The 13,045-nt window shown below is 48.0% G+C and overlaps 1 protein-coding gene across 1 annotated transcript in view; it reads right to left on the reverse strand.

Moving 5' to 3' along the window:
• EPHX2 (epoxide hydrolase 2) overlaps window positions 1-13,045 on the reverse strand; it is a 90,074-nt gene that overhangs the window by 47,992 nt on the left and 29,037 nt on the right. Inside the window, exons 5-10 of the mRNA XM_033145208.1 lie at window positions 12,570-12,692; window positions 7,751-7,825; window positions 6,864-6,959; window positions 5,961-6,039; window positions 3,952-3,986; window positions 2,007-2,033 (exon numbers count right to left, since the gene is read on the reverse strand). Of these exons, the coding sequence (XP_033001099.1) occupies window positions 2,007-2,033; window positions 3,952-3,986; window positions 5,961-6,039; window positions 6,864-6,959; window positions 7,751-7,825; window positions 12,570-12,692 (435 nt within the window). The remainder of the gene's footprint in view (window positions 1-2,006; window positions 2,034-3,951; window positions 3,987-5,960; window positions 6,040-6,863; window positions 6,960-7,750; window positions 7,826-12,569; window positions 12,693-13,045) is intronic.

Here is a 13,045-nt window from a genome sequence, read left to right on the forward strand (position 1 = left end):
ACACCTGTGGTCCTCCAGGTGCTATTGGACTACAACTCCCACCAGCCAGCAGGGATGGTGGGAATTGGAGTCTAGCTATACCCAGAGAGCCACAGTATTCCCATCCCTGATTTGGCACAAAATACTCCCCATGCCTCAAAAGCACCAGCAAAAGCCAACCCTAAACAGTAGTAGTAGTAGCAGCAGCAGCAGCAGCAATACTACTACTACTACTACTACTAATAATAATAATAATAATAATAATAATAATTTATTTATACCCTGCCCACCTGGCTGGATTTCCCCAGCCACTCTGGGCGGCTCCCAACAGAATATTAAAAACACGCTAAAACATCAAACATTAAAAACTTCTCTAAACAGGGCTGCCTTCTGATGTCTTCTAAAAGTCAGATAGTTGTTTATTTCCTTGACATCTGGTGGGGGGGTGTTCCACAGGGTGGGTGCCACCACCGAGAAGGCCCTCTGCCTGGTTCCCTGTAACCTCACTTCTCATAGGGAGGGAACCGCCAGAAGGCCCTCGGAGCTGGACCTCAGTGTTCGGGCTGAACGAAGGGGGTGGAGATGCTCCTTTTGTGTGGACTAACATCCACACGAAACATTACGAGTCACACGGATACCTTTAAAATCCATTTACAGAACATGCATGATCCAAATACGCCGGAGATACTAATTTAGTTATTTGGATGTATTTCTAAGTCACTTATTTTTTTTAAAAAAAAATCATAATGCAGTGCAAGTCAACATAAGGTTACCAGATTTTTTTCAATGAATCTGGGGACACATTAATCAATCAATTAATTACTACACGTTCGGGACACTGATGCTGCAGCAATGGCGGTGGCAGAGGGCCGGCCGTCGCCTTGACCTCAACCACCCCATTTCCCCTTCCTCTGAGGCTTCTATCTCCTTTCTCCATGAGCCTGGGCAGCCCCTGAATTGTTTGTGGTGGGGAAGCGGTGTGCAGTGGGTCAGGAATGGAAGGCGGAGAAGGAGGGCCGAGAGTGGCGGCGGCAGCGGCAATGAGGCTTGGGCAGTGCGATGCCTCCCTTCCCACCAGAGCAGCCCCAATCCCATTCCTACTTGCGTGCAAGCAGGAGGGGGTGGGGATCCCTCAGCTGGGAAGGGAGGCTTCCCATTGCCTAACTGAGAGATCCCCGCCCCGTTCCTGCTTGCACGTAAGTAGGAGTTGGGAGGCTGCTCCGATAGGCAGCATGAAGCCTCCCTTCACAGCTTAGTTGCTGGGGTCAGGGAAAGTGGAGGCAGCCCCGGAAGCTGCATCTTGGAGCCCATGCACCACCATCATATGGGGACTTCTGAGCAGCTCCTGAAGCCAGCCAGAGCCAACTGCTCTGGGCTGCTGAGAGACTGCCACCGCTGCGTTTCCCGGCGACATTAGATGAAATCCAGGGACATTCCGGGGATGGAATTTGTCCGGGGGCTTATTTGCAAATCCGGGGACTGTCCCCGGGAAACGGGGACGTCTGGTAACGCCAAGTCAACATAAAAATGGTAAAACAACACCATAAGAACAGGAAAAAGAAGAAGAATCCACTGGGACACACAGAGGAGTCTCACAGGTACCATGTTTCTCCGAAAATAAGACATACCCATAAAATAAGCCGTAGCAGGATTTCTAAGCATTTGCGCAATATAAGCCATACCCTGAAAATAAGACATAGTGATAGAAGAAGAGAAGAAGAAGAGTTTGGATTTGATATCCCGCTTTTCACTACCCGAAGGAGTCTCAAAGCGGCTAACATTCTCCTTTCCCTTCCTCCCCCACAACAGGGGGCTATGGCGTGGCTATGCAGCCTACTGACATGGAGTGGGTAAGAAGACGGGCAGCAACTGACGTAATCAGACACCCCCTGAAAATAAGCCATAGTGCGTCTTCTTGAGGGAAAAATAAGACAGTGTCTTATTTTCGGGGAAACACGGTACACCACATCGCAAGAGATGGACAGCCATGAAAAGGTTTCAAGTCTGAATATTTTTTCGAAACTTACCATTTTGTCCAGGAAGACCACCAGATCCTAAGGAATCAAAGATAAAATGAGAAGTCAAGCCTCCAGGGTTTTCCTTCCGAGAGCAACCTGTCGCTACTGAACCCACGCTAGCTGTTAGAACAATGCTGATCGTAAGCTGCTGCGAATGTGCTCAGTCTACACTGCAACACACACCTATCAACTCTGGACATGCCCAGGTGTTCTCTGGACGCCAGCAAGCAGGAGTCTTGACTGGCAGTTCACAAGGCTGCACTAAAAGGGGATGTGTAACCAACCCAACCTCCCTTGCCCAGACTGCGTGGGCAGGATCTGCTCCCTTGCTCAGAGTCTGACCAATTAAGTGATATACCAGCAGCTGGGATTTTGAGGCATACTTATTATTATTATTAATAATAATAATAATACTGCCTCCACGTCTGGAGACGGTGATACACACCTGTTGCTTCTTACCCTCCATGAAGCTGCCTAAACCTCTTTTAAATACATCCAACTTAGAGGCCACCAGTACATATTGTGGGAGTGAATTCCATAGGTTAACAGTGCGTGGTGTGAAGAAGTACTTTTTGTCTGCCCTGATTCTTCCAAAATTCAGCTTCACTGGATGTCCCTTAGTTCACGTATTATGAGAGGAGGAGGAAAACTCACTATCCCCACTCCATTCATAATCTTATGTAGTTTTCGTAGAATCATAGAGTTGGAAGGGACCTAAGGGTCATTTAGTCCAACCCCCTCCAATGCAGGAATAACACGTCCCTTATTTGCCTTTTTCTCTAAACTAAATAACCCTCAAACGTTGCAACCTTTCTTCTTATGGGAAATTGCTCCAACCCCTTTTCCATTTTGGCTGCTGTGCTTTTGTCCAGCTCTACAATATCCTTTTTGAGCTGCAGCAACCAGAACTTAATTTCAAGTGTGGTCGCACCATAACTGATATAAAGCTGTTATGAAACCCGTTTTATTTTCAACGGCTTGCACAACTTCAGCAGCAAACTTAAGAGCATGAACACTCGAATCAGCAGAATTTCATAATCTCTCTGACCTGTTGCAGGCCAAATCTGGCGGATGGGAGGGGCTGCCCACCTGTCAATCACCTGATATCGCAACCATGTCAGGTGAAGAGCCAATGATCAGCAGGCTTGAAGTCTCCACCTAGCAGCTGATGGGCGGTGACTTGAAATCTGCTTTCCCTAGCGAATGGCTGCATGATCAAGCTCCACATGGCAAATCTGATCACGCAGCCGATCCACCCCTGCCTGCCCCTGCAGGGTTAAATTACCCGTTCTCTCAATCTTTTAGTGTCACAGCAGCTACCCTTTGGAACTCCCTGCCTATTGATATCAGGCAGCCACCTTCACTGTGCTCATTTCAGCGCCTGCTAAAAACATCCTTGTTCAGACAAACCTGTCCAGATGTCCAGAAAGTTGATTTTGAGTTTTAGTCTATTGTTATTTTAACTTTCTGAAAGTCCTAAATTATTGCTGCTATTTTTTTCTTACTGGCAAGCAAGCAAGCAATAAGGAAGGAAGGAAGGAAGGAAGGAAGGAAGGAAGGACAATTTCCAGGCCAACCACTTGGACATAGCTCAGCCGGTTAAAGCGTTGTGCTGACAATGCCAAGGTTGCAGGTTCGATCCCTGTATGCGACAGCTGCATATTCCTGCATTGCAGGGGGTTGGACTAGATGATCCTCAGGGTCCCTTCCAACTCTATGATTCCTGGGGTATAGACAGTAATTAGCTAGACGGACTCAGCATATACAGTAGCAGCTTCCTGGTTTTTGACTGAACTCCGCACATTTCCCCCCAACCCCATGTAACGAAGTCTAGGCTACCTTTTCCCCGTTCTAATACAGTCTTGATCAAACTTTCATTTTAAGTGTTCACACGGGATCGATGCAAAGCAAGCGCACGCCAGAGGTAGGCTCCCGAATGAACGCTGTGACCTACCTTGCATATTTCTTCCTGGGAATATTCCTCTATCTCTGCAAAAACAAAATCAATTATTAAAGCCATTTTAGTGCCCTCAAAATTCATTTTTAATGTTCCAAAGCCGCCATGCGCCTCTCCTCGTGAGCAACGCCCCTTCCAATCCCTGCAAGTGCCTGCCTCTTTGGACTCACTCCATACAGAAAGAGAAGCTGCTTTTTGGAGAAGGATGAATAAACCAGCATTTTATTTTATTTTTTGGTATTGGAGCATTCAGCAACAGGACTTGGAATGACTTGGACAAAAGAATCGAGGGGATGCTCATCAAATTTGCAGATGACACCAAACTGGGAGGGCCAGCTAATGCCACAAAGACATAATCGGGATTCAAGATGAGTCTAAACAGATTGGAGAACTGGGTGAAAAGGGAGAGCTGGGGAGACCCAAACTTCTGGATTCACGTGCTTAGAGCATCTGCCTTGCATGCAGAGCACTCCAGGTCCAATCCTTGGTATTTCCAGGCAAGGCTGGGAGAGACTCCTGCCCGAAACCCTGGAGCGCTGCTGCCAGTCAGAGCAGACGATGCTGAACTAGACTGCATGATAGTCTGAGCCTCTTATTCCTGCCCTGCAGGGGGTTGGACTAGATGACCCCGTAGGGTCCCTTCCAACCCTACAGTTCTATGATTCTAAGTTCCTACACTCATCTCCTCAAAACTGGAAGGCAATGGGAGCTTAAAAGGGGGGGGGGGAGGAAGCTGATGGAAGGGAGGAGAGGGCAGCTGAGCTTTAAGCAGATCAAGAAGGGAGAGTGTCCCGGCCTCTCTTCCTTCCTTCCTTCCCATCCACCCTTTCATCAGGCTAATCTCCAGCTCTGCTTTGGGGCAGAGGTACCTCACCTATGGATGAAAAGCCCTTGGGATCTTACGAGCTGCTTCCAGGAACGTGTTTGGCATTAACAAGAGCAAAGGAAGAGGAGAGGAGCCCTTATCGCGGCCACAACTTGGGAGCAAAACAAGCAGGGTGGCTTTGCAAGGCCTTTGCATCTCAAGGGTCACACCGTCCAGCGGGCGGCTGGTTTCCTGCAGCAAAGGCAGATCTAACGGATGGTGGAAGTTGTAGCCCAACAACATCTGGAGGGTGCCATTTGGCTCCCTCAACTGGTGAACAGTACTGAGTTGGGCGGAACTAAGGCCTGATGTGGTGGAAAGCAGCTTCAGATACCGTATTTTTCGCTCCATAGGGCACACCGGACCATAGGGCGCACCTCGTTTTTAGAGGAGGAAACAAGAAAAAAAAAATATTTTTCTGGTTTTCCTCCTCTTAAAGCCCTGTTTTTTTAGGATCAGCTAAAAGTTTCGCAGCTTTTTTTGCAAAGGGAAAAGCCCTGTTTTTTTGAGGATCAGCTATAAGTTTTGCAGTTTATTTGCAAAGGGAAAAACCCTGTTTTTTGAGGATCAGCTAAAAGTTTTGCAGTTTTTTTGCAAAAGGGGGGGGGGAAGTAAAGCTCCTTTTGCAAAGGAGGAAAAGCAAAGAGGAAAAGCTCTGTTTTTATGGGGTTCAACTCACATTTCTGCAGCTTCTGAAGGAAAGGGAGCCTTTTCTACATTTTCCAGACAGATAATCTAATCAGCCAGTCACATGTAGCTTGGGAAACAAATAACCTCCCTCTGCAGCACATTCAACAACGGAGGCCTGGGGCTGAAAGGGAGCCGGGGACTCTTATCTTTCTCCCGATCAGCTGCTGAGCAGGGTCCTTTCAGCACCCCCTTTTCTCTTTGTAAAATAAAAAGCATGATCCTCTTTTGGGCCCTGGGCAATTCATCTCCAGGGACCACCATTCACTCCATAAGACGCACAGATATTTCCCCTTACCTTTTGGGGGGGGGGGTGCGTCTTATGGAGCGAAAAATATGGTGATTGTATAGTTCTGGAAGGGACCCCAAGGGTCATCCAGCCCAACCCCCCGCGATGCAGGAACCCCACTTCCTCTGTCCATATGTTCAAGACAAGGGCTGGAAGCTAGCTCACCTGGAGGAGCTATGGAGTCTCCGTATCCTTTCATTTCCAAGGCAATGACACGGAAGCCAGCATCAGCTAGAGCCGGGATCTAAGACGGGAAAACAGAGTGAACTGCAAGGCAGTGGGGTGAGAATTAACTCGGATTTTTGGAACGTTTATGTCTTTCCTCCATCCAGGTCTGCCCCCAGGCCACAAAAGGATCCTCTGCCTTCATGCTGAACCATCCGGCCTGTCAACACTTGCTGCACGCAAGGAGCTTAGGAGTCACTTTCCGAGGGATTAGGAGTGGAAACGGGCTCTAAGCAACATACAGTCACCGCTATCAAGGTGGGCATTGTAGCAAAGTACAGACAGGAATTGTTAAGAAACAGGGTACTGTATGAATCATTAAAAAAACACAGGCTTACTGTCTGAACAAGCAAAGGAAGAAACGGAGAAAAGGCACAAATTTAAGTGGGAAGAAAGACGGGCAACACTTGGTGAGATTTTGGAAATCAGAGCAGCAGCTGAATTCATTTTCCAGCCCATGTGGTTCACACCTCTCCACCTTTTACCGGGTCCTTTGTGCATTTCTCAGGTCTTGGGTGAGTCCCAGATGGGCTTGGATAGGAGTTGTACTCCAAAACACCAGGAGGGCATCAGGTTGGAGAAGGCTGGGTAAAAGCTCCCTGTGCGCAGGAGGAATGAATGCGCACAGCCAGCCTGCCCAAGACCCGCCCCTCTCTTCGCCATTCCACACTATGAATCCCAGGTGTGTTGGCTGGGGCTGATGGGAGTTGTAGTTCAACGCATTTGGGGGCATCAGGTTATGGGAGGCTGCTGCACACAGTGTGGTGGGCGCTAATGGGGCCCTATTGCAAATATAAGGGATGGAGGTCACCCTCCTCTCCACCTGCACAGAATTTCTCTTACCTGGTACCTCCAAGATAACCAGCACTCTGGGAAGCCATGGCACAGGAGAACGACTGGGCCACTACCCAACTCCACAAAGTGTAACCGGGTACCAGGCTAAAGGGGAGACAACGTAAGACATGAGTCAGAATCGCAGATGGAGCTGGACGCAACATCACGTCCAAATCGCAGGACAAAGCCCACCATGGCAAAGAACATCAAGGCTGGAGAAGGGGTGATATAAGAACCACCTTCAAATATCTGAAGCGCTGGCGTCACATGGAAGAGGGAGCAAGGTTTGTTTCTTTAGAGCTTTCTATTTTATCTCGGTTTATAGCACCCCACTTGGGTGACTTTGGGCTATGGAGTGGTTTACAAATCTGCAGGTGAATAAAAATACAATAAATAAGTTCCAAGTTGCCAGAAAGTCAAGATTGCTGCAGTTTGGGAAGAAGAAGAAGAAGAAGAAGAGTTTGGATTTGATATCCCGCATTTCACTACCTGAAGGAGCCTCAAAGCGGCTAACATTCTCCTTTCCCTTCCTCCCCCACAACAAACACTCTGTGAGGTGAGGGGGGCTGAGAGACTTCAGAGAAGTGTGACTAGCCCAAGGTCACCCAGCAGCTGCATGTGGAGGAGGGGCGACGCGAAACCGGTTCACCTGATTATGAGTCCACCGCTCTTAACCACTACACCACACTGGACTCATGCGTCAATCTGCAGAGCAGATTTGACAAATGCAAAGGAGCAGCGATAGGACTCGCTTTATTTGTTCGCAGTATATACATGCCAGCCTCCCAGCAACGAAGTTTCTCCTGGCAGTTTTCAAGGAACAACTCACAGGATTCTTTTCCCCGGGGGAAGCACTTATAGGACCCCAACCCCCAAAGTAGTCCATATGCTCTTACCTTGATCGCCACATAGCCGTGGACCACACTCTCTGGTTCGCACGCGGGCGGAAGGCATTCCTCCTGCTCAAGAAGCTGGGAAGTAGATAATTTAAGGAAGGAGAGAGATTTCAAATGCCTTTTGCAGATTCAAGAATAGCAGCAAGCTGCCGGATACACAAGGTGTGTAATTAGGAGACATGCGCAGTAAAGCACAGGTGAATTTTGCCAAGTACTTCTTTTAAAAGGGAGACATCCAACTAACTCATTCTGTTAGCAGAAGGACTTCCACTTGCGCAGCTAAACTCTTTTTTTGTGCACCCCCTGCAACCTTCCCAAACCTTTTTCTGAGGGGTCAGGGGAACCCACACTTAGGGGAGCATGAGATGCAGCAGGAAAAGTGCTACCACAGAAGTGGAAGTCCTTGAACTGATGGGAGCGAGTTAGTTGGACGCTGCCCAAAGAAATCGGCAAACCAATACAGAAATGTGGCCAAATGAAAACAGAAAGAAACCGAAATGGACCGATTTGCTCATCTTTGGGTTTCTCAATTTTTCCAATCTCAAGTTTGGTTCCCTGCCTCCCTCTTGCTTCCTAGTGCCCCACTAGGTGATCCCACTGCCCGCTTTGGGAACCATTCAAGTTTTCACCCCATACAGGGATTTTTATGCATTTATGTGCACATTACTTGGCTGGAGTACTGCACCGAAAAATTCAGGAAAGTGAGGATTTCAAAGAACGGGTGTGTTTCAGTTCACATATTGTTTGGGAAAGCGCAAAGCAGCTTTCTACCTTGAAATGGAAGCTGAACCAAATTTCTACCCCCATCATGATCTTGTGGCGAGGCAAAGAGGCAGAGAGAGACCGTCCTAAGAGCATTCGAGGAACTTCATGGTTTATCAGAGATGGGAATGCAGCCAGAGTCTAGCACTCCACCCACAATGACACTCTGGCATCTCATCAAGCTGGCTGGAAGGTTCTCTTTATTTTGGTTTTTCTTGCTTCCTCTTTGGTCACTTGTTTCGCACTCAGAACCTTCTGTTCACCGTAGCGTCCCACTGCAAGGTCCTTATGTGTGGTGGTGGTGAAGGAATCGTTTGGTGGTGTTTTTTTTTGGGGGGGGCTGTTTTTCAAACAGAGGATCAAGCAGACACTGACCTGCACTAAAGCAAAGGAAGTCCTGCAAACCTCAGTCCCCAAATGCCAACCCAAGAAAATGACAACTAGTTCAGTGAATTGTCCGGAAGCCTGGGAAATATCCCAAAATGCTTGTGTATGAAAGAGGCAAAGGTGTTTTTCATGTGCAGCAAATATGCTTAGCTCCCATACACTCGGGAGGCCTAGATAAACAGCACCTGTAAGGTTTCTGTGATGGTGCCTCACGAGTAACGGAGCTGGAGCCTAAACAGTCTTTTGCAGTTTTATTGTGCAAACTATTTACAGTGCAGAGCTACAAAAAGCACGTCTGTCTCTGGCAGAATCCGGGAGTGGCCCCTTCCGGCTTCTCCCCCAGCATAATAACTTCGGCCCCCCAAGTCTCCTCCTACCCCCCTTGCGTTTCACCCCTCTGCGCAACTGGGGTGCCGAAAATGGCATGCCTCCCTCCTGACCAGCCGGGCAAGGTGAGCGCAGGGTCTCAGCAACATCCCCAAGCCCTCTTCCCGCCAGGCTCCCTGTTTGTGGCTCCTGGCTAGAAGAGGCTCTGGGGCTCTCAGTGGCATCCCTAAGCCCCCTCCCTGAAGAGGCGCTGCTGCTCAATAGGCGTAGGGGCTCTCTGTATGCTAACGGACCCTCCATTCCCATCAGCGGCCCAGGTGGCAGTTCCCTGACAGCACCCTTTCTAGTATCTACAACCATGAGGCCTAGAAACTTGCCTTTTAAATATTAAACAACACTGCATTTTTTAAAAGCAAGCAAAAATGCAAAGTTCTGCTCAATTCCACACAGACACAAATGCCCTTATTGAAATGTAAATGAAGTGCAATTAAGATGATCCAAAGGTTTAGATTTTTCCTGCTCATCTTGCCATCTAAAAGCGCCCTTTGTGTTTTCTTTTTTCCCCAGGATGTACCACCACAAAACCCAGCAATTCAGTGAGTGCAAAAGTACAAGCCTGGCTCAGTCAGTGCAGGAGAGAAAGTTTCTACGCTTCTGCGGTTAACAGTTCACTCAGCAGAGGCCTCTCTAGAGAGCAGAAGAAAGGAACCTTTCCAAAGGATGGAGAGGATCCACTTTCAAAGAATCAGCTGGTACGTGAGCTACCTTTGTAGACAGGGAGGGGAAATGAAGCAGCTTGTCAGAACTAGGAGCAAGGGAAGGACTACGGAGAGGCACTTTGCTCCGGCCCTGAGTAACGAGATCCTGCTGGGCCAGTCACGGAGGAAGGTTTACAAGGTTAATATGCCCAACACTGCTGAAATCAGCAGCCCTGGATAACGCTTGACGCAGGTGCCTCCTTCGCAGCCTCGGGATGCTCTGCTGTTAACCTCATTTCCCAGGTTCATTTCATTCCTTGTTGGTGGAGGGGATGTTAGTTGCAGAGATAATTTGAGGTGTCATTTAGGGAAGGGCCATAGCTCAGTGGGTGACCATCTCCAGTCCCTGCCTGGAAGCCTGGAGAGTTGATGTCAGTCAGTGCAAACAATACTGGGCAAGATGTACCAATGGTCTGTCCCTGTGATGCTGGATTAAATATGGAAGTGCAATAAGACACGAACGATCAGTTGGTATTTCCAGAAGGCTGGAGAAGACCTGACATTTGTGTTTTTGCATATTTTGTTGGAAGTCGCCCAGAGCGGTGGGGAAACCCAGTCTGATGGGCGGGGTACCAAAAAAATAAATTATTGTTGTTGTTATCACTGTCTTTCTACACCCACAAAATGTCAGAAATGTTCCCTGCACAGGTTCTTTTCTTCCAGCCTCAGGCCTGGAGAGGCAGCCACCCCACCTTTCAAGAGTGACCAGAAGTTGCTTCACTTTGCAAGCACTTAAGCCTTTAGCTCACAGACTGCCAACCAGTTCCCGGCAGAAGCCAACTGGCTTGTCACATCTCTCATCTTCTTGCAAAAGCTACATTATGTGAACAGGCTGTTGTGTTATGTGCAGCTGATTAAGCAACCAAACCAAACTCACTGCTGGTTCCTCAACATCCTGGGTGACTAGCTGGGAGCCGCAGGGTTCTACCCTGGGCCCGTTGTTTTTCAACATATTTATAAGCAACTTGGATGAAGGAATTGAGGGATGCTTGTCAAATCTGCAGGTGAACCAAACTGCAGAAGACAGAATCGGGATTTAATATGACCTTAACAGATCGGACAACTGGGACCAAACCAACAAATTGAATTTCAATGGGTATAAATGCAAGGTTCTGCACTTAGGTGGGAATGACCAGCTGCACGAATGTAAGATGTACAGGTGAAACTGGAAAAATTAAGAGTATCGTGGAAAGGTTCATTTCTTTCAGTAATTCAGCTTAAAAGGTGAAACTAATATATGAGATAGACTCATGACATGCAAAGCGAGATATGTCAAGCCTTTATTTGTTATAATTGTGATGATTATGGCGTACAGCTGGTGAGAACCCCAAATTAACAATTTCAACTTTGGGGTTTTCATCAGCTGTACGCCATAATCACCACAATTATAACAAGCAAAGGCCTGACATATCTCGCTTTGCATGTCATGAGTCTATCTCATATATTAAACTCCAGTAGCTAATGAAAACAATTGCTTACATAAATGAACTTTTCCACAATATTCTAATTTTTCGAGTTTCACCTGTACATTTGAAAAGGATCTAGGGTCTTAGTAGACCACGAGGTTATCATGAGTCGACAATTTGATGAAGCAGCAAAAAGGCTGATGCTATTCAAGGGTGCATCAACAGAGGCACCGTGTCCAGACTAAGGAATTGGAAGCAGCAACACTTCTGAATAGAAGTTGCTGGAAACCACAGGAGAGGAGAGTTCCCTCCTGCTCAAATCCTGCTTGTAGGTTTCTTTTTGCGGCCTCTGGCTGGCAACTGTGCAAACAGGATCCTGGATTAGTAATAAAATAAAATTTTATATGCCGGATGTCAGGAAAAACCCCTCCCCGCGACTGCCAGCGTCGCGGGAGTGTTTAGCATACAGGGATCCACGTCCGCTGTTCACGAGCTCCTCCTCCCCCTCCTCAGCCGGAAGCGACCATTCCTCAAGCGGGGAAGGGGAGGTGGAGCCAGGAAGGCGGTGCAGGGGCTCGGAAGGGGTCAGAGAGCCTCGGCACCGCAGGGAAAGTGGGGAGCGGGGTCAAGTTCCCACGCTAAGAGGTAGGATGCAGGAAGGACATGGGAGAGGGAGGCGGGGGTTGAGATTCCTGCGGCTTTTTTGCTGGACAAAGAACCGGAAGACTTCATTCCAGGAATCTGCTGAGGATTGAGATGGACGTTTGATGTTTTGCAGCACTGTATATAGCTTTCACAATAAAGAACTTAGTTTTTAGAAGTTCTGAGTCCTGGCGCGTCAATCCCAAGCAACCGCTGAACGTCCTAACACCATCCATCTGGCTGGGTTCCCCCAGCCACTCTGGGCAGCTTTCATGAATTAAAACAGCAAACGCAGTAAAACATCAAATGTTAAGAACTTCCCGACACAGGGCTGCCTTCAGATGTCTTCCAAAAATCAAATAATAATTTATTATTTAGACGGCACATTGGCCTGATCTTATGTCCTTATGAGAACAATACTCATTAGGATTGGAAGGCAATCCACAGGTGCAATTACTAAAACTCAGGAACCAACCTATAGAGAGAAGGAGGGAAAGTCATTTCCACGCAATGTCCGCATGCAGAAAAGCTCCTCACCTGAACCCCTGTCAGGTCCTGCAGCTCCTTCAGAGCCGAGTCAACATCTTTCACGAGGATGGTGGCCATGCCCATCTCCCGAGCGGGCTTCAAGTTTGTGCCAATGTCATCCAGAAAAATAACCTGGCGCGAAGAAGCAAAAGCCAGAGTCAGCTGAAAGGAAAAAACGAACACACCTATCCTGTTCTGCCATTATTAGATCTAGTGGGCCTCTGACTACCTTGTGGCTGCAAGGAATGCTTTTTGTATATACACCACCATTTTCTTTTTCTTTTTTTTTTAAAAACTTACTCTGCACCCAACCAGTCCTAATTCTGCACCAAGGACAACAGGACTGTCCTGATTTGCCTAGGGAATTGGCGTAATCTGAAGGGGCTAGGAGTCGTGGCACCACCCCCTGCCCCCCAAAACCCTCAAGGGATTTGATCCATTCACCCCTCTGACCCTCTAGGTCAGCAAGCCCCATGCACAGCCCC

This window comes from Lacerta agilis, chromosome 3, assembly GCF_009819535.1.
Source record: "Lacerta agilis isolate rLacAgi1 chromosome 3, rLacAgi1.pri, whole genome shotgun sequence".
Taxonomy (NCBI): domain Eukaryota; kingdom Metazoa; phylum Chordata; class Lepidosauria; order Squamata; family Lacertidae; genus Lacerta; species Lacerta agilis.